Source organism: Corvus hawaiiensis, chromosome 5 (genome assembly GCF_020740725.1).
Source record: "Corvus hawaiiensis isolate bCorHaw1 chromosome 5, bCorHaw1.pri.cur, whole genome shotgun sequence".
NCBI classification, from domain to species: Eukaryota; Metazoa; Chordata; class Aves; order Passeriformes; family Corvidae; genus Corvus; species Corvus hawaiiensis.
Genome location: NC_063217.1, coordinates 27,981,805 through 28,002,482, shown reverse-complemented (window position 1 = coordinate 28,002,482; position 20,678 = coordinate 27,981,805). Strand labels below are relative to the sequence as shown.

Here is a 20,678-nt window from a genome sequence, read left to right as displayed (position 1 = left end):
CTACCATCAGGTTTTGGAACATACAGAGCAGTGTAAACATCTGTATACTTTGAGCATCGCCAAAGAGTGATGCCAGCTGCCAAAAGGCATGCCAGCCTGCACCCTGGGAGCACTGGTTCCAGCAGAATCCTGACTCCTCTGGCTCAGGAGTCACAGTGCTCTCTGGTTCAGCCCTGGCGCAAACCAGAGTAGCCTACGGCAGTGGATGGCATGTTTCAGGATGAACATCACCCTCTGAGACTCAGTGATTTCCCACAGATGTGCTTTACAGCTGAAGGTAGTCCACACCTTAGATACTTCTTACCTAAATCCAGTATATGGAAATCCAGATGTTTTGGAAAAATTGATCTATAGCTGTAGTTTTTATTAACCACTATTTAGACTCGTGGAGTACTAAATGAGTGCTAGCATAGAACTGTCAGACAAAAAAAACCCTCGTGCCTTTCTCAGCTACAAAATTGGTCAGCTTTTGCCTAATTTTCCCTCCAGAACCATTTTGGGTTTTTTGTTTACAGACTATGTTTTTAGAAAATTTCAACATAAAAAGCAAAGCCAAGAATCTTTTGTTGCTTTTATCTCATATTTATAGCCATTATTATACTTGTGCAATTTTGAATTTCATTTGGAGGCATGTAGAGCGTTCACATATTGAAGAATTTCATAATATGAAATAACAGGATGTCAAATCAGGCCAGCTGCTTCTCCTTTCTGACAGGTATAATCAGGGTAATATAAGTCAGACTGAAACAAACAGTCAAATCCACCCATTTTGTGGAAAGGATTCCTGTGTTAGCATAGATTCACAGCTGGTTGTAGCCAGCTTTTATTGTGAAGTTGATAGCATAGGTGAAGAAAATTTCATCCCCTTACATAATGCCAGTTGTTGAAATTCTGGTCCAGCATCTTTCTGGATTACCTTATGTAGCTCACTAACTGGGAACAGAAGGCAGAAGGGGGAAGGTTTAAATTCTCTGAGGGCAACAAGTCTGGAATGAAAAACTTTCTAAAAAACTAGTATTCTTGGAGCAGTTCTTTATGGCTACAAAACAAGGCATCAGTGCTTCATAAGCAAAAAACATGTGAGATGAAGTGGAAAAAATTACTAACAAGACTATCCACATACAAGTGTTTAAAAATGCAGCTAAAGCCCTTATTGGTCTCCAAAGAGTGGATGTTATTTATAGTAATGCTTGAAATGCACACCAGTCTCCAGGAATTTAAACAAGCCCATCAAAGGGGAGATTCAGGTTTCCAAACAGCCAGGATTACACTGCATTGATGTGAGCTCTATGAATCACATTTGTCTAAAGCAAAATTCCTGGAACCTGTGTCTTTTTTGTTGTGTTTTTTCATCAATTATCATTTGCCTTTCCTGTTTCCATGTTATGCCAGAGAAAAACCTTTATACTGAAGCCACAAGTGTTTTGCATTTGCCTCTTACACGAAGGGATATTTCACTGTGTCCTCTGATTTCTCAACAGCATCCTGCCTGTTGAGAGCTCAGCATGTCGCTTGCAGTGCATTGAGGTCTTCTAATTTATGGTGGTGAAAGCTACAAATACACCATCAGTTTCTTTTAAAACAGACCTAACATTCACAAAAAGGTGTGGTGGCTTATTAAGCCAAGCACAGCTGGAAGACTGTCTGATTTCTGTGGAATCTGATTATTTTTGACTTTTAAATAATGAATAATTGAGACAAATCTGATTCTTGAGGCCTATAGAAGTTATACACCAGCATATGTGAAGCAGTTGCTAATCAGCAGATTAGATGTCTGGCTGTTTATAAGCTCTAAGCTCTGTCACAAGAACTGAAATGAAACAAACATATAAGTGCTAATTAGGAACGTGCACACATCATAACACTTGGGAGTTTGCTGCCTCCTGTTTGTCACGTCATCTTTAGCCATGGCCTTGTGTCAGAAGGGGCACTTTTAATCTAAATAATGAGACATTTCACATCTGTTTTCCATGAGAGCAACAAGAAAAGGAGCAAGGTAAGAGATCAGGGGTGCTCCTGTGAGCACATCAAGCCAAGCTACATGGGCTGAGTCAGACTTTAGTGACCCCAGATGTTCACCCTCCTCTTCACCTCCTTCCCCCACCATAGTTCAGAGCAGCTGCTAGGGACAGGTGAGCTGCTCTTCCTCCCAACAACAGCCTCTGACGAGCAGGCTGTGATGTGGAGCGTATCTGTGCTCCATCATCCCTGCAAGGAATGGGGCAGCTTCTGCCAAGACCAGCACTGCTGCCTCTTTCTAAGATGCAATTACCTACTAGATGCTCAGAAGTTGCCACTGTGTCTTTGCCTTCCTGCTTGATTTGCCTTGGCTGTAACAGATTTTAATTCTACTAGATTGTTTCAGCTATTACTTGGACTCAGTACCAAAGCTAACCTCCTTTCTTTAATTTTCACTTCAGCATAAAATATAGAGAAAGAACTGTGGGAAAAGCCAGTGGTAAGAGGGAGGGAGAGATCAGAATGAATCAGCAATGAATAATCTGATCAGTAGAAGCATTAATGGGTTTTTATATATATGTAAATACAAAAGCTGTTCTTGTTGTTTGGATAACTTTCTAAACCACTCAGACTTCTGAGAAACTGCTCAGCTTGACTGGCCTGTAGACAAATGTGCCATTGCAACAGAGACTCTTGTTGAACTTTTGCTAGTTGTTCTATGAGAATTAATCATGTTTATAACCTTTCTCTAAATAATCAGCTTTGAGGCTTACCATGTGGCAGCAGATGAGTTTCAAAATGAAGTTGTGTTAAGTTGAAATTGTTCATTTTAGGGAAAACTGTATTTTCCTGTCCTTGGGAGGTTTAATCTTGTATTTTTCAGTTCCACCTCAGTCCTGTTACAAACTAGGGACCAGGGTGGTTTCCTTTCTCCCAACATACGGAATTCTGCTTTTGGGTACCAGTTGAGTCCATGAATAAGTATTCCATAAAACCAGATCTGTCAAAAATGCCGAGAAAGATACCTTGAAATATGTGTGTATGCATCAAACGATATATTATGAAGCTGTGAAGATTTGAGTTTCTAATTTAAAAAATAGCATCCCCCAAGATATTGGGAAAGTAACAAAGAAGTGCACATTTTTTACTTCATTGAAAATAGCACAGCTGGAACACGTGTATTTCAGGCTTGAAGTTGGAGGTTTAAGAGACGTAGGTTGCTTTTTCTTAACTAAAATGATATTTTTCCAAAGCTTTTTTTAACTCTCAGCTACTGCTATTGAATTCAGCTCCAGAAAGGACAAACCAAGCTATAAAAACAAAAATCCCAGAAGATTCCTCTGGCTCCTGTTAATTGTCTGTGGCAGATTTGATTTCAATAGCACAACTGGATCTGGGTTTGGTTTTCAGCTGCTTGCTCACTGCCAGCTTTCCTTGGAGCTTCTCCCCAGTGAGCAGGGCACATCACCGTGCCAGCAAGCGAGCCAGGAGGTCTGCTGCCCCCGGGGCTGCGGTACCAGCAAGCATTGCAGCTGCAGCCCCAGGAGCACCAGGCCTCCAGATGTGTTTGTGGGGGGTTGCACGCAAGATCCTGAGCAGTTCCTCGGGTATAACCTGAGAGCAAGCAGGCAGGAGACCCTCTGCAGACTGGTCCTTAAGAGCCGCTCCTGCCTGGCACAACACCAAGGTCTTTAGGCTAGAGAGAAGGAGATCAGAGGATTAATTTTTATGTCTTCTGAGCATGCTTCTATAGCGTTGAGGTTATTTCTACACTATTCTTCTTTTCAGTTCAGTATATTGGTTTATGGCAGACATCTATGATTTATCCAGGTAAACCCCACTCCCTCTCAGCTTTATCTTTGTATCACTGTTGTCTTAAACAGATTCATGTGAGCCTCACTGAGGGGCAAATGAAGCCATTTGCTTCTAGGGAAACAATACAGATTCAGTAAGACAGAAAAAAAATCACCTGTACACAGAATTACCACTAATATCAGGCACACACAGAGCACCTTAAAAATAGTGAGCCAATGTCACCTCAGTAGAAGCATTGCAGCATCTCTCAGGCACATAAGTATTTTGACTGCATTGTGCAAAAAGGCCTAGAAGTGCTTTGAGTTTGGATTAATTGCTTTTGAAGCTACTCTTCCTAGAGTGAGAGTTTGAGTTACTTTCCCATCCTAAACTCTATTGCTCTATGTCCTTGCTTATGCCCACCCTCTTTATCTGTGCTCTGCTGCAGTAGGATTCTATTTCATGAAATAAAATCCCTTTTCTCCCTTTCTTTAAGCTTCTTTACATTTGTCATGCTCATTGCATGCAAGTGGACTTAATTACATTGTTTATAACCTACTTTCACCAGGCAAGGCATAAGCACATGGTTTCAAGGTTAATTGTATCTTTTTCAGCTTTCCCATCCATTGGGCACCACCAGCTCTGGTAGTCTGTCTGTCTCTGCCATGGCAGGCAAATTGCTGCTTTGCAGTGGTATACACAGGTGTAGGTGAGAGCTGATCGCCACTCACTGTGGTGGATCACTGCTTCCAGTCAAATTTGGGGCAGGTAGAAAGGATTTTTTAGAGTTAACACCAAATTTTCGAAAGAAGTATTAAGTAGCTGGCAGTAAACTTTTATAAACTTTATTGACCTGAACTGGTGCTACTGTTTTATGTTGTAGCAACCTCATTAATGGGAAAGCCGACCAATGTTTAAGCGGTACCCGCATCTCACAGACTCTCTGGGGCTGAGGTGCAGGGGTTTGTTGCACTGGGGCAGTGGGATTCACACTGTACCTCCTCCCACAGGCCAGCGAGAAGCAGGTTCACTTCGTCGTGTCGCGGCAGACCAGGCAGCAGACCCCCGACCTCTTGCAGGAGACGGGCTGGAGTTACAGTGCTGGCAGCTCCCAGCCTTGTTCCGCCGAGAGAAACAACCCCAGCAAGGTGAGGGCACTTGTGTGGTTTCTCTGCAATCCATGGGACAGGGGAATGGGAGAGCTGCTAGTGTTTTCATGTCTCAGGGTGTTATCTCTGGTTTCCGTCAACAGAAGTAGCATGTCTTACTTGGCAATGGAAACACAAAAGCTGTGCTGCTCATTAGTTATCCCCTGGTTCTGCCCAGACTCCACCTGGGGTGGGGAGGGAAAGAGAAGGCAGTGGGCAGTGGTGGGGCAGGTGCTTATGTGCACACAGTATCCTGGCCACGGCCACAGATCTGACCAGCAGTGCGAGCCAGCACAGGACAATGCGCTCCAACAGAAAGAAAAGGGTTTTTCTTAAGTTTCTCCATATGTAGCATAGTCTTCAGACAAAACGCTGGCCTGAAAGTTTCCCATAAGCTACTTGAAAATTACAGTAACTATTAGGCTGTTGGTCATTTATTAAAATGCCCATGCCCTGACCCAGCTGTCAGTTTGGTGGCACACAGCAGCTCTGGTCGCCCTGGCTGCTGTGAGCATGAGGACTTTCTGTGGAGCTTTGGACTGAAAGCATATTTGTTGTGCTCTAGCAGCACCTGGAGCTTGCGTGGTGTGGGGTCTATAAGGGCTGGCAGTGTGCAGCATGGCTGGACCCAACCCTGGGACGCAGCACAGAGCAGCCATCTTGCCCAGATAGGGCTGTGCTTACCAAACTGTGCCCCAGCTGCCCCTGGGTACCTGGTCACAGCGTGTGTTTAGTGCATTTAGACTTGTAATATTCTCTCTGCTTAAGGCAGAGAGACGCTAATACTCAAACATATGAGGTATTAGTAGGAACCAATGCAGCTAGAGTTTTGAAAATATGTTTTCTAAGTTTACTCTGTGTTATTCTTTGCATTTTAGACAGAGCAAGGCATGTCCTTGAAGGAACTGAATTTTTTTACTTCACTAAATTAAAAGTCACATGCCTGGCTAATTTACATTAATCAATCACCCTTAAGGTCACGACTTATGCAAATCCATGCAAGTTTGACCCTGGCCACCAGTGCCAGGGGTGCATCAGGGAGGTGTACAGGGCAGGGCTTAAGTTCATTCTGCTTGATGGGTAGCCAGTTGTGTCCTTAAAAGGACCTCTGGACCAAATATTGGATGCACAGCTGTCAGCCAGGAGGTAACTCTAGCTCTGGATTTCACAAATTTTAAAGTATACCCATTTTTGCAGGTCTTTTAAAACTACATTATTCAGTGTTTTTATGTGTTAAAAAATACTAGTATATATTTACCTATTTTTAGTTTTCCTTTTCCACAAAGTCACAATCACAGCTCCTGTTAGGTGGGATCAGATCAGCAGGAGTTAAAGCAGAGTCAATGTTCAGTAGCTACTACCAAGTAGCAAGTAGTGCCCAACTAATCATGCATCTGAAAAGGCATTACTTTTTAATGAAGCAATGATTTCCTTAGGAAGATATGTGGAGGACAGCAATTAGCTTGTGCTGCTACTGTATGCTTCCTAGGGAAGATCCAAGCACTTGCTAACTCTACCGTGTTGGTCTGCGTAATTAACTGGTACCACATGGGAACACGAAATATTTGTCTCTCTCTGGCCTGAGATCCTCATTTTCTCTTTGTGTACCAAGAGGTGTTGGATGGCAGTTCTTGGTAAGACCAACAATATTTTGCGTAGCTGTGAGATTGAAGGCACAATGTTGGCTTTGTAACAGTCCTTTAAAGACTAATGAGTAAGTGCTGTAAAGACTAATGAATCATCTCTTGTTGGATAGGCCATAGCTTTTAGGGGGATTTCCAGTTTGCCACAAGAGATGACTACTACATAAGCACGAGTGGGTGTGCTGCTGTGGGCTTCTGTCCAGTGCCACCATTTGGGCACTTTCCAGGGAAGATCGCAGCCAAAAAAAGAAAATTTCCTACCTCCCTTTAGCTTTGTGTGTACATAGTGGAGGGCTTCTATCAGAGAAAATGCTCTGGCAAGAGATCAGCAGATCAGTACAGCCGGTAGACACAATGAGCTTCATGCACTGTGGACTTTTGGACATTACTAGAGTGTTAGTTGCCCTTTTATAGGGCATGGCTGTGTCAGTTCAAATATTTCATGCTATTTTGCTGAAGGTTTAACTGAACATAATTTGCGATTCAAGATCTTTAAACTGGCTTTGGAAGACTTAAAAAATGTTATTTATTTTAAATAGATATTAGTGCAGGAGTGATGCTTGCAAGCCTAGGGTTTGTACAGTGTCCTAATGCAGCACATGCTCCTGCCCAAAACCAAGGTAATGCTTGTTGGCTGGACCTCACTGTCAGGGGAGTCACCTACGTGAGTGTGGTTTGATGAGTCTGCTACCTACTGCTGTTAGTGGGATTGCTTTATTATGTGTGATTAGAGGATTGCTAGCTGCCCTGAATTCCGGTTAATTTTAAGGTGTTTTTTGTCCCCTGAGCTTACTGTAGGAGGTGATATTAGAAGGTCAGGAATGCTCTCTTTGAGGGAAACTGCTCTCACTGTATACATGGGCTGAAATCAGTTCTCCACCCTTGGCTGTATTCGGCACCAAGAATAAACTCTAGCTTCTAGCAGCTGTCTAGCTTGTGCAGTGGCTCAGGAACCACTTTGGGCCAAGCTGTTGGCCTCATGACAGCCAACCTCCATCTGTATGGCGTGAGGAGGCGCCCCTCAGGCCAGTGGCAACCAGCCATGTGGCCCACAAGGCTCTGGATAAGAGGAGGATGATCTCTTGGGACCATGTCCTTCTCTGGTGGTAGTGATGCCAGGTATATGGTGTGCCAAGAGATTGGTCCTGCACAGGGTCTCATGGATCTGTTTTCCTCTGTACAGAGATAGGGGAAGCACAGCCCAAACTGTTCTGGCTGCTGCCTAGACTCAGAAAAGAGATGTCACAAACACTTTCTTGTGCAGCTGAGGTTGCGAAGCCATGCTGTAATGGATAAACAGGCCCGATTCAATTCCTTTGAAGTCAGTGGGAGCTTTGCCATTCATTAAATAGCACTTGTTTTTAATTGAAACTGTTTTCTTACTTCTTTCAAATGAATTGTCTACTACTTAAAGCAAAGAAAATGTTGCTGGAGCAGGCAATGTTTCCTGACCATACAAACAGGTTAACCTTCAGGTGAAGTACATTTTCCAAACAGACACAGCAATGGTTTTTGCCTGCACGTGTTATGGCTTTGATGTTGTGATAATCTGCTGTAAATATTTATTTTCCAGTGAATATACAGAAAAGGAGGAAAAAACAAAAAGAGGAGGAGATGAACTGTTATGTTTTTCTTCTCCTGACCTTGAAGGTCACTTCAAAATGACAGAGAAGGACAATTGTTTAGAAGAGAATGCATTGAAATGCAGTCCCTGATAAACACTGCCTTTTAACTGGTTTACTTGCTATCGATTATACCTCCAAGCAAGTTCTACGTGTGTTTACTAAAAAAGGCTTTACTTTCCTTTCATCACTGCCATCATCTCAGTCAAGTCACCCCAAATCCTTTCTGTCTGCAGCCATGCAAAAAATGACATGGGAAAGAGTAGCTTCAAAGGAAAATTGGTCTTTTGTGGCTGAGCATACAAGTACTAGTACTTTTATAATTCTTCGTTGAAATGTAGCAGGACAATTTGTTCCCAAGCACTACTTTGAAATCTTTCTCTCTGTGCTTATTCCTCAAAAGGTAGTGATAAAATTATTGCTGTAATGGTTTTGTTGTGTGAAACTGGATGTGCGCTGCATAAGTAACAGGACTGGTCTCTCACTCAGAGCCACAAATAGAATACCAATTTCATGTTTTGTTACGAAATTTTGGACTGCAATTTTGTGAAAATTAGTAGTGCCCCTATCCCACATGTTTCAGGAAGTGGCCTTTTCCTAATGGAAAGCCATTCCTTTCCAATGGAAAAAGGATATTTTTGCAAAACATGGATGAAACGTTAAATTTAATTTGCATGAAGATAGAACTACTATGTTTAAAATATTTACACCTTAATGACAAAGGTGAAAGGTTAAAATTATCTGGATCAGAACCTAAAGTTTATCTGGAAGACAACATTTTCTGAAGGTTTTAAAACCTTCAGAAATTTTTAGGTTTGTTTGCAAGCCCTAAGCCAAATTACTCTGACATAGTGCCTGTGTTCTGCATGGACCACGTCTAATATGTCCAAACAACTGTGTTAGTTCGGGTTTGCTCCCAGAGACTGAGAGATCTCCTCTTTCCACTGAGCTCTTTGCCTTTTTGTTTCTGGAGCTCTGTGGCAGCCACTGTTCATCTGCTCAAGCACGTAGAAATCCTCTGCTAAGCTTCTAGAAGGTCCTGTTTTGTTGTTAACATCGCATCATTGAAATCTTGATGTGGAGTTTGTTCCACCAAACATACCTTAAAAAAAAAAAGAAATCAAAGACATAGTCTGCCCTACTCCCATAAAAAAATTCTTGCTGTAATCTTCCTTTGTCCATCCTTGTCATTCAGGGAGATGTTGTGGATTCATCTGCTCCACTTTCTGTGCTGCTGGCCCAGGAACCAATGTAAAATGCCTTTGTGAGATGTCAGATCTCTAAGAAGAGATTAATGTGGCTTTAAATGAGTTTCATGGATTATTTTTGCATATTATGAATGTGAGGTCACATTTGTGAATGAGAATGGTTTTTTTTAAATACACATTTGAAATGTATTTAGAAGCGTGCTATTATATATGAGCCTAAAACGGATGATGCTGTTCCTGCAAGAGGGGCTGGGACTGTCAGAACTGCTTATGAAATACTTAAGGAAAGAAAAACAACTAACATTTAAATCCAGACTTTATTGCCTTTCAAGCTCTTCTGTAAGAACTGAGTGCATGGTAAACATGACATTCAATTCACAGGTTTTGTTGGAGCTTGCACTGCAGTGGTTCTCCATCCTGAGGGCACCTGTGGGTTTGTTTCACCCTCACTCATGCACTAGTTATTGCATGACCAGCTGTGTGTATTTAACTTTTCCTGTTTAGGGGCGGAAATATAGGGATGACTGTCCCGAAGTGACCCTTCAAACACAAGCACTAAGAGCACCCTGGAAAAACTGCTAGCTCTTCACTGTAAATGTCCTTCTCTTTCACTGAACAGAAACACTTATTCTTCAAGTGTATTTCCACCCATAACTTACATAGAAACACAGATACCTGGAACATCAAATGAAGTATGTCTCTTCTAATATGTCCCCAATAGTTTAATTCCTCAAACCCAAGAGGAATTTAGTTACTTCTCACTAACTGTACAGATCATGCTCAGACTGCAAGCAGCCAGATAAGAAGCACAACCTGATAGCCAAAGATATGATGGCCACTAGTGACACTAATATCAAGAGCTTTTTTTTTCCTTTTTAAATCAAATTCCTTATTTACATTTCAAGGACCTAATTCTATCAGTCTTAGCACTAAAACAACTCTGGTTTTGGTGGGAGAAATGCCTGATTTTAACTATTAAAGCCCAGTTTTCTTGGTGGTAGCTCTGACTGCAGATACGTAAGCCCCCGAGGGAGTCCTGCCTGCCATCAGGCCAAGTGCAGCAGGTGGCTGGGAAGTGCCTTAGTATTACTTCCATGAATATTTGTTTTGATAGGAAATGCCAAAGGTGTCAAAGAGGTCGCTATGCCTACAAACTGCATTTGTTGTTACTATTTTCTCCATCACAGAGCACCCTTCACGCTGTCACCTGTCATGAGAAGGTGGTGGCTGTCCGGAAAGATCACACAGAATCACTGGGAATGACTGTGGCAGGCGGAGCATCTAACCGGGAATGGGATTTGCCTATCTATGTGATAAGTGTGGAACCTGGAGGAGTTATCAGCAGAGACAGCAGGATAAAAACAGGTAAAAGAGGGGGATTTTGAAAGTTTGCTTTAAATCAAAGGCTTCTTTTGAAATCAGGGTTAATGAAAGAGCTTCAGACTCTGACATCTTCAGCAATCCTATAGATTTTGGGATGTGTCAGATTAGAGGGTCTCAAGTCAGCTACCAGAAAAGGCAAAATATGCATCAGTAATCATCTCTGTGAAACAGGATGTAGGAATATTCTGGTAAAAAAAAAGATAAATAGCTTTTCACAGGAAAATTAGCTTGCACCACCATCTCCTAACTCCTGATACATTCATTGTGCAACCTTCATGCATTTTTAAAGTAATTTTTTGTGCTTATTTGTCATTGCATTCATAAATTTGAATGTAATATACAGGAGCAGAATTCCTATTATATAAAAAGACACATTAGCGCCTTGTGGCTTAACATCATGTCTGGAAACTTTGGCTTCCTAACCCCACTTAGCTGTTGATATAACAGAGTGATAAAGCTTATAGTTTCTCCCCTTATGCATGAATAAGCTTTTAGAGCAAGATGAGGAACATATTTTATCAGTTGGTTTTGTGGGAATAGCTGGGCAGCAGAGGAAAGATGATACTGTCAGGTTTCAGGATGTTATATCTCCAAGAGCCAAGTTCCTCAGTAGCCTACATCCAGCAATGACACAGCTTGCTTGCCCTTCATCCCCTATGTTTTCCTTTAGTCCAGTCACTGCATGGAAGCTGAAGGGAAATCCTGAGTTTGAGGGAAGTGAAGGCACCCAAAAATGGGGCAGAATAGCTGCAACCCACGAGCCCCACAACCCAAGGTCCCACGAGCCTGGGTCTCGGTACCTCGCATTGGCACCCATGGGAACCACCCCTTTGTGTCTGTTCAACAAAACCCATGTGAGAACATGACAACAGGAGCAAAACAGCAGGTTTCCTCTTTCCTCCTGCTGGGAAATGACTGCCTCTCAGTGGGATATGCTTTCCAAAAAGTATTCATCGTGAGGCAGCATGGAAAATTCAGCCTATTTAATTTGATAAAATTAGAAACAAATGAATATGTGATGTTATAATAGCACCATAGGCCTCTGATTTAGAGCAGGCTGTTGTCCTTCTTGTTGGGGGCAGACCACAAGAAGACTTTAATGTTCATATTGCAGTGCCTGGACTGCCAGTGATACATCCCTGCCTGGAGAAGCATCCAGGCCAAGCACAGAGGGCACCAAGGGAAGCCCTGGTGTGGGAGCCTGCTGTGAAGGGTAGCAGAGCACTTGGCACTGTGACTGCTTGCATGACATTAGTGATGTTTTTATTGTTCTTCCTGTAGTGATTGAGGCCATCTTTGCATTTTTGTCTGAAGCTGCTGTGCCTATATTATAAATAAGGCATACAGAAAGATGGTTTGGCTTGCAGCCATTCAAACAGGCATTAATACAAAAATAATAACACATTATTCCACAAAGGAAACTAGGAAGAGCTGGTTGGAGTCGCAGTCCTCAGCTAAGGGAGAGCTGGGAGAAAAACATCTTTGAGCTGTCAGGTTTCAAGCTTAGCTTGAGTAAAAATGTTGTTAGCTGGAAGTGGACTCCAGAGACCCGGACCAGGTTAGGGTTAGTACCGGACCAGTACGAGGCATCGGTACCAAAGCTTGTTGGTGCAGCAGGACCCCAGCTGTTTGTTCAGCTCCAGATGCAGGACATGACATAGAAAGAAACCAGGACAAGTCCTCTGTCCAGCCATGTAATATTTCTGTGTACAGGAATCTAGACCCTTCCCTCATGCCTGTGGCATGTTTACTAGCATATGCTTCACATCCACGTTAAATGATAGGATTAACAAAAAGCCTTGTCAGACAGCCACTTCTTGGCCATGGCTTTGACTCACTTGGTTGCGGAGGTGCAGAAGAGATCCTGGAAATGCTTGCAGGGTTTTTATAATCCGTTTTATTGGTCTCAGGTGACATCCTCCTGAACGTGAATGGCATTGATCTGACGGGAGTCAGCCGGAGTGAGGCTGTTGCCCTGCTGAAGAACACTAACTCCTCAGTGGTGCTCAAGGCCCTGGAGATGAGAGCATGTGAAGTCCATGAGGAGCAGGGTCACCTGCCACCGCCTGAGGACACACAGGTGACCTCCGAGAGCAGCGAGTGGTCACCGTCCTGGGTTATGTGGCTGGGGCTGCCACGGTAAGTCCACCGTGGGGGGAGGATTGCAACCTCTTGCTGAGGGGGAGTGGGAGGAAAGATTGTATTTTCTGGCAGTTCTTTCTTTTGGCTTGATTCATTGCACTGACATCTTAATTAAATCCAGGCTCTGTCACTGACTTGACTCTAAATACCTCCCTTTTGTAAACGGGTACGTGTACATGGCAAAATAGACATGCAGCTCCCCTTGCAAGGGAGGATGGGATACTGAATTGTTTCAATCTTGAAAACATATCTGGCACTTAGGGAGTGAAAGAAAAATCTTGCAGGGATACAGGAGCTTGCTGAACTGGAGTCTAAGCTCGACCACCCTGCAGAAGGCAGAGAGAGATACCCCTCCTGCAACACTCAAGCTGCACAGCCCTTGTCCTTAGCCAAATCCAGCTGAATTGTTTGACTTTACCCAGATGTTGCAAAGTTCGTGCAGTTGGCCAGTATCTCCAAATCACCTCTTTTAACCCCACCCCCGCCTGAAAGAAGTCCATTTGTCATACACAGGAAGCAGCTGTGCTGTCATTTCAGCAAGGATAATAACAGCCACATCACATGTCGCTAAGCTCTCGGTGTGCACGGTGTAATACCTACAGTTTCTGCAATGTTCCATAAAGTATGAGATGACACATTGTGAATCTGTGAATATGCAAAGCTGGGATCACAGAGTTGAAACTGATATTCAGTTTTAAGGAACGAAGAATTTCGCTTATAAGTTCCTCTTGACTGTACTCCTAACTCTCACAGCAGCTCAGTGTCTCTCTTTCACAGGAGGGCAGGACAAGATGGCCTGCAGAACAGGTGGGCTTTTCCCTAGGCACAGTTTCAGGACTCCTCTTCATTTCCTACTCTTGCATAACAGGTTTCCTTCTCTCTAGCTGGAGCCATTTTCAGCTCATTCACCTTGCAGCAAGGTCTGCTGTGAGGGCCAGATGTTTTTTGGGGCTTGGTCTAATGCTAATAACTGTATAATGTGCTGAAGCACTGCAAGAGCAGAAGGCAGGCTGTGTGTCTGTCACCCATAGGCAAAATGTTCCTCCTCCAGTGGAGAGGACTACATCTTTATGTCTGTGAAAGAAAAGCAGAAAAAAGAAAATGCAGTAAATGGATGCTCCTCAACTTGCTACCCCAGGCAATGGTAAATTTTCCTCACTCAGTCTCTCTGAAGACAGGCAGGCACAGGGTGGTCCTCATTCCTGCTAACTTCTGCACTCCTGAGCTTGACCGCCAGCATGGTGAAGGTACCGGAGCATGAGTAATGCTCTCAGTAAAGAGACAGCAACAGACTAGAGGCCCTATAGATACTGCAATCTGCAGTGATGAGTCTTGCCTTCTATCACCATCCATTGCTGGATGGACTATAACAGTTGCACCCCGCCTATGCCACCTTCACTGGGCTGTGTAGAAAACCTGAGCTGCCTGGTCATCATCTCCTACTCACAGCTGCCTGAAGTTCCCACTACCTTAGCAAAGTAGGGGAGATGGAGGACAGAGCTTCACAGTACTGCAGGCTTGCACACAGAGTTCACATCAGTCAGTTCTGCTTTGCAGTTTGGCAAAAAAAAGGGTTTTCCCATTTTAGAAACAGTTTCTGAGCTCTCTTTAGCCTTCTTCCTCTGAAGGCTGCATGTGTGAAGGCATTCCAATGCTTTTGGTCTGAAGGAAAATCAGCCCCAGTGTCGGCAAGGCTGAAGACAAGAGTTCATTGTAACTCTATCCCCAGCTGCGAGGCTGTGCACAGAGCACAGCATGGCCCTTCTTCAAAGAGACATGGGGACATTGGTATGCTGAGGGGGGACACTGCTCTGAACATCAGACTAGCGCCTGGGATAGGCACCAACGCACATGCCATGTGACAGTAACAAAGGTGCTCTGTGTTCTTATTAGCAGCTGATTGGCTGAGTAGGGGCACAAGAGGATCAGGTTTGAGATTGCTCACTAGGTATTAGCAGACCCTTCAATCTTCTCCAGCATGAGTGTGCTCACCCACTTATTGTTCTGATTCTCCAGGGCCCACATCAGATGTCTGAAAGTCCTTCAACAGCTTCTCTCACTAGGATGTGTATCATGTTAACTCATTGTGCTCCAGGTTGTGCATTTAACCTTTCTCTATCTGACTTTCAGTTTGCTTTAGGCAAGGATCACATCTCACTAGATCCCAAGATATTGTCAGCAGTTTCATTACATTTTCCAGGCTGTTGGAGAAAATTATACTCTGTCTAAATAGATGTCTGACAGGTCCATCTTGGAAAAAGTGCCTGATGTGCAGTTATGGGGCAAAATGTTGAAGAATCACCTACTTTAATTAAAACAATTGACTAGAGGGACTGCTCCAAGATATGTGAGTCTAAGAATGTTTGGTACAGCTAACAGAAAAGTAGAAATGTCAAAATCATGATTATGCAGGATCATGCAAAGTACTTGGGAAGATGGGCAGGAAAGGGTACACCTATGTAAGCCAAATTTAACAAATAGAAAAGGCAGTAAAACTGGTAGGCCAGGAACACGCATGGTTTTAAAAAGACGAGGCAGAGGGTAGTAGGTTATTTTAATTCTTTTGAGAAGGGAAAGATGTGGCTCTTGATAAGCCTCGGCAGTGCAGTGTGTGTATGTGTTCACAGCAAGCAAGGGGGGGGTTCAGAGGCAGCTTGACCTTACAACTTAAGAGTCAGATGTTCAGGCTCAGGAAACTGAGGGGACGGGAAGGTCTTCCCTTCTTTGTTCCAAATCCATGAAATTTTCAGAAAAATCCTGTGAATGGTCCCATAAAATTTGCTGAGTTGAACTTACAGCATGTCTATAGACTTCTGTCCATGACCAATGAAGTCGAAAACAGGCTAACATTAATAATAGTTACATGATTTAAAGTAGCTTACTGTAAATGCCTGATTTTCCATACTAGAACGGAACTCTCCCCTTTCCCAGGGACTGCATGCATATTACAGAAATGAGTACAGACAAGAGACACAAATATTGAGAGTTAGGGAATTATATCGTTTTTCTGGATGAAGTTGGTAGCAGCAGAATCAGACAAGTTATCTGATCTCTTGCACTAAAGCTCAAAGGCTTGGAAAAGCCATCTTGCTGATTTAACATTTGTGGATCTCACTTAAATTTTGGTCCTTTTCTTGTGAGATCTTAGAATTGGGTTTTCTCACTTTTGTATGGCTTAATAATACATAAACAGCTCCTCTGTTCTTTCTGTAGTACGATCCAATATGTGGTGGTTATAAAATATGTGCACATGTGCATCTGACATCTGTCAAAACTTGGCCTGCGTGCAAGCAGAGGGGCTGCGGGCTGGGCGGTGAGAGGAAACAGTGATGCAGAACCTTAAGCATTCTCGCCCGCAGACTTATTTCAGGGTAGCTAATTTAATTGTTTGTTGTTTAGGAAGACAGAACTCCTTTATTGGTAGAGGGACATGTTGTTGTGAAGTATGAGCAAAGGAAATAACAGGGAACAGCTGGCAGAAAGCATTTCCCCAGCTCTGTGATGATGCTTCTAGCTTGTTTTCCTGCTCTCCTTTCTTTGCTCTCCTCACATTTTCTTTCCTCAGCTAGTATGTAAAATACTTCTTAGATCATCCTGTCATAACATTTACAAACAGTACTTCACACAAGTGCTTTTGTTCATCTGTAAAGTGAGATGAGAGATGAGGTGGCCAAAGTCATTCTGCAAATCTGGGGTAGAACAAGACGTAAACCATGAAATTAGGACAAAAACACCCCCAAAGTAACTCAGTCTGGGCTGTAGGACTCTGGTGGAAGCAATTCTCAAATATTCCCTACTCTGCTGCCATTTGTGTACTGTAATGGGGCGGGAGGAGGGAGTTATGCTTTTCATAGCTGTTATTGCCGAAGTCCTCCTGCAGCTGGGCTGGTTTTCACTCCTAGAGCATAAGGATGTTTGTGCTTCATGAAAATCAGCAGGGAATTGTACATTTAACTACTTGAAGACAGGCACTTTTAAATTCCTCAGGCATTGGTAACTGGTGCTTGGCTGTAGTATTTCTTAGGATAGGACCCTGTCAGTAGATACTCTATATCCCGAAATCTTGCATCTGAGGCAGGTTCACACATAAATTATTCCTTATCCTCATCTTCTGGAGTATTTAGAGATAAAGGCAGAAGACTGTGAGCTGCTCTTTTCCAAGGCAGGAGATGGTTCTCCTTAGACTGGTTGCAGTTTAGTGGGTTAGGGTAGTTTGACTGGGTCAAAACACCCAGACTGGGGCTTTCATTACCACAAATATAATCTACTCAAACTAAGCACCTTTGTATGATTTTATTTTTTCTTTGTGGTACTTTCTAGCTTGTCTTTATGATTAAACAGCCCTAAAAGAACAGACTCCCTCTGGGCTGCTCTTTGCTTAGGCAGAGCAGGCATCTCTGCTTAGGCACTGAACTGTTTGGAGCAAGCAGTAGCTGTGTTATGCACAGCTCAGCTTTGCCTGCCAGCATCCTTTGCACAGTTCTGACAGCGCTGACAAACAGGTGATGGATGATGCACTGCCATGCTTATACCTCTACCCCATAGAATGAAGATAAGCAAACATCGAGTTAAAGGCATAAACACATCCTAGACACTCCTATTCTTTCAGGAGTCAGTCTCTAGCTATGGCTGTTGTGATGGGTTAGACCTGCCTGCACCAACACCCACAGCAGGATGAGAGAAAAGAGAAAGAGCAAGTACACTGATGGGTCAAAAGACAGGGAAATCACTCACTCATTACTGTCGTGGCCAAAACAGACTTGGCTTTCAGAACTTAAAACATTTAATTACCAATTTGGGTATTGGGAACCAAAGAAGAGAAATTTGTAAACACTTTGGGAAATCCCCTTTCCTCCCCTTTTCACAAACTGAGCATCACACCAGCACCTCTTCTCCTGACGTCCATGTCTCCACTGCCTCATCACCACAGCAGGTTACACCCAGTCCCTTTGGTGAGGCAAAAGGCAGCACAGGGGCTTAGAGTCATGACAGAGTGGCTTCTCACTGCTGTTCCTTGGTTCCCATGTATTTTCTCTGCTCTGGCAGAGAGAACAATCCTAATGCTATTATGCTGTGTCCATTTTACTTAAATTCATCATACACTTTGACAGCAAATATGTATTTATGCCTTCTGGACTGATGGAGACCATGCGACTAATAACCTTATAGACGGCATGTACAGAATGCACATAAGCCATGTTTGGCTTCACTGTCTTTTCTCCTCCTGCTTGTCTTCTGCTTTTCTATGGCATTAGGATTTACCTGATTACCTTTCAATTTCAGGAATGTGCTCCTTAAGACAGTGAGTGTAGCACTGGGCAGCAGAGACTTCTGTCCCAAAATCAACACAGAATTATAGCACCAATGGCTGAATCCTGGCATTGCTTGGTCGTGACCTTGACAAGTACCATTACACATAGAGGGTTTAAGTGATTTTGCACATTGAAGGAGTCCATAGACAGTAAAGTAATAATGCCTGGCTGCTGAGGAAAAAGCAAATGTCACCTGTTTCTTACATTAGCAACCAGTGAATTCTTGTGCAAATATTACATACCTACCATCCTGGCAGCAGGTGAATATTTGTAGGCCCTGGGGGACTAATCTAGTATTACTGCTGTGAAAGACAGCAAATGCACTATTTGACAAACACAATTTTTAAAACACTAGGCATATCAGTCTTTAAGATAAAGGCTATTTATCCTCCTATGGAAGTGTCAGGTACTTCTTAGAAACCTAAAAAGTCTCTGAATAGAGCTTGTAACAGTTGCCTGCTGTAGGTCAGCCTATATTTTAAGATTTGGAGTAGCAAATGTATTTTCAGTCATTCAGTAATTTCAATCATTCCTGGGTACACCACTAACGATAAGTGGGTTAAGTACTATGGACAGATTTCTATCACTCACTCTGTAACACATGGAATTAATTTGGTTTAAAAAAAAGGAAACAGAAATTAATGTACTCAGAGCAACAGGCAACATTTAAGAGTCTAATAACATTATTCTTGTTTTCCCCTATTCCTAGTTTTGGAACCTAAGCTTTGACCAAGCATAACCTACACTATCATAAAAAACATTCAAAAGACAAATGGAGAGAAATGCAGATTTCAGTTCTCTTACTATAAAATCTTGTGTTAACCATTATAGTGAGGACAAGCTATCTTCTTGAGAGCAGACTCAGTACTCCAAAGCAGTGACTCACATGATAAGTTCCTCTCATCTTCCATGCTGTGACTTATCAGGTTACTCAACAAGAAAAGCTCAGGATCCCGAATTCCACCAATACCTGTATTTGTGCCGTCATTTTTGTAATTCATTCCATTATCCTTAAAATTATTTCACTTTGATGTGCCCCACGGTAGTAAATGCCTGAGCACTTTGACATAATTAATCACATACAGGCTCATTGGAAGATAAGTCACTGGGCTGTACAAGGTAGATGAAATAGTTTTTTGAATTGCTGATTTACAAACATTAAATCCAGACTCAAGTGCTTTTTTCCATCACACCATCTAGAGCATTTGCATAGATTTCTACCCTATAAAAAAACTTATTTAATACTTAAGCCCAAGATTACCTACTAATTTTACTTTTGGGACAACTGGTTATCTGGTTATAACAGGAAAGCAGTACTACAGAAACAGAAGTGTAGGTGCTTAATACAGTGGAACTATGGCACTATTTTAACTCTTAAAAACACTCTGTGGGTGCATGAAAAGGCAGATTCAATATTAATGGTTCATCAGAATCTGAAATTAACTATAAGACATTTAATTAAACTGGTTTATTTCAGGTATTTGTACAGCTGCAAAGAAATTGTATTACGAAGAAATACATCTGGAAGTCTTGGCTTCAGCATCGTAGGAGGTTATGAAGAACATACTGGGAACAAACCATTCTTTATCAAATCCGTTGTTGGGGGAACACCAGCATATAATGATGGCAGAATTAGGTAATGATAACTATCTAAAAAAAGTAGCATTTAATTTTTTCTTCGGGCTGACTTATAGTGGTTTTTAAAAAACATGTTTTCATTAAGACGGGCAGGGACGGGGGAAGGACTCATTGATACAGAAATAACTCTGGGAGATCTGGAAGCAGGACATAAGTATCCTGAAGTTTAACAGATCTGCCTTCATAGGAGAATGTTTTCAGATGTCTAGCAATCCACTAGTATGTAAGTTAAAAGATGAGTCAATTTGGTCTCTGGGGTGGTACAAAGCATGCCAGCACAGAGGTTTTCCACATACCTAGTTCTAAACACCCCAACCAAACATCTTCCCTGCAAACACCAATAAAATTGAAGAGAGTAAATGTACAGTCATGGCACAAACTTACATCAATTAACAAGGATTAAAAGGTAAATTTGTTCAGAACACAGATCATTCTAGTGTCTAAAGAGGGCCTACAAGAAAGCTGGAAAGGGACTTTTTACAAGGGTATGTAGTGCTAGGACAAGGGAAGATGGCTTTAAACTGAAAGGCAGTAGGTTTAGACCAGATATTAAAAAGAAATTATTTAACGTGAAGGTGGTGAGGCACTGGAACAGGCTACCCAGAGAAGTTGTGGATGCCTCCTCCTTATTCAAGGACAGGTTGGTTGGGGCTTTGAGCAACCTGGTCTAGTAAGAAGGTGTCCCTGCCCAGAGCAAGGGGGTTGGAACTGGATTATCTTTGAAGTCCCTTCAGCCAAAGCCCTTCTATGATTCTGTTAAGATGATTCTTCAGAATGAACATCAGAAGACCTGTATCATGTTTTCTTTCAAATATGTCTAATTAATTAC

General features: G+C 42.6%; 1 protein-coding gene across 8 annotated transcripts in view; it reads left to right on the top strand.

Annotated features, from left to right (window-relative positions):
• Nucleotides 1–20,678, top strand: part of LNX1 (ligand of numb-protein X 1) — a 122,775-nt gene that overhangs the window by 101,190 nt on the left and 907 nt on the right. For all 8 annotated transcript variants that reach the window (XM_048304619.1, XM_048304618.1, XM_048304621.1 and 5 more), the window contains 4 exons: nucleotides 4,764–4,901; nucleotides 10,562–10,739; nucleotides 12,668–12,896; nucleotides 19,689–19,847. In XM_048304619.1, coding sequence (XP_048160576.1) covers nucleotides 4,764–4,901; nucleotides 10,562–10,739; nucleotides 12,668–12,896; nucleotides 19,689–19,847 — 704 coding nt within the window. The remainder of the gene's footprint in view (nucleotides 1–4,763; nucleotides 4,902–10,561; nucleotides 10,740–12,667; nucleotides 12,897–19,688; nucleotides 19,848–20,678) is intronic.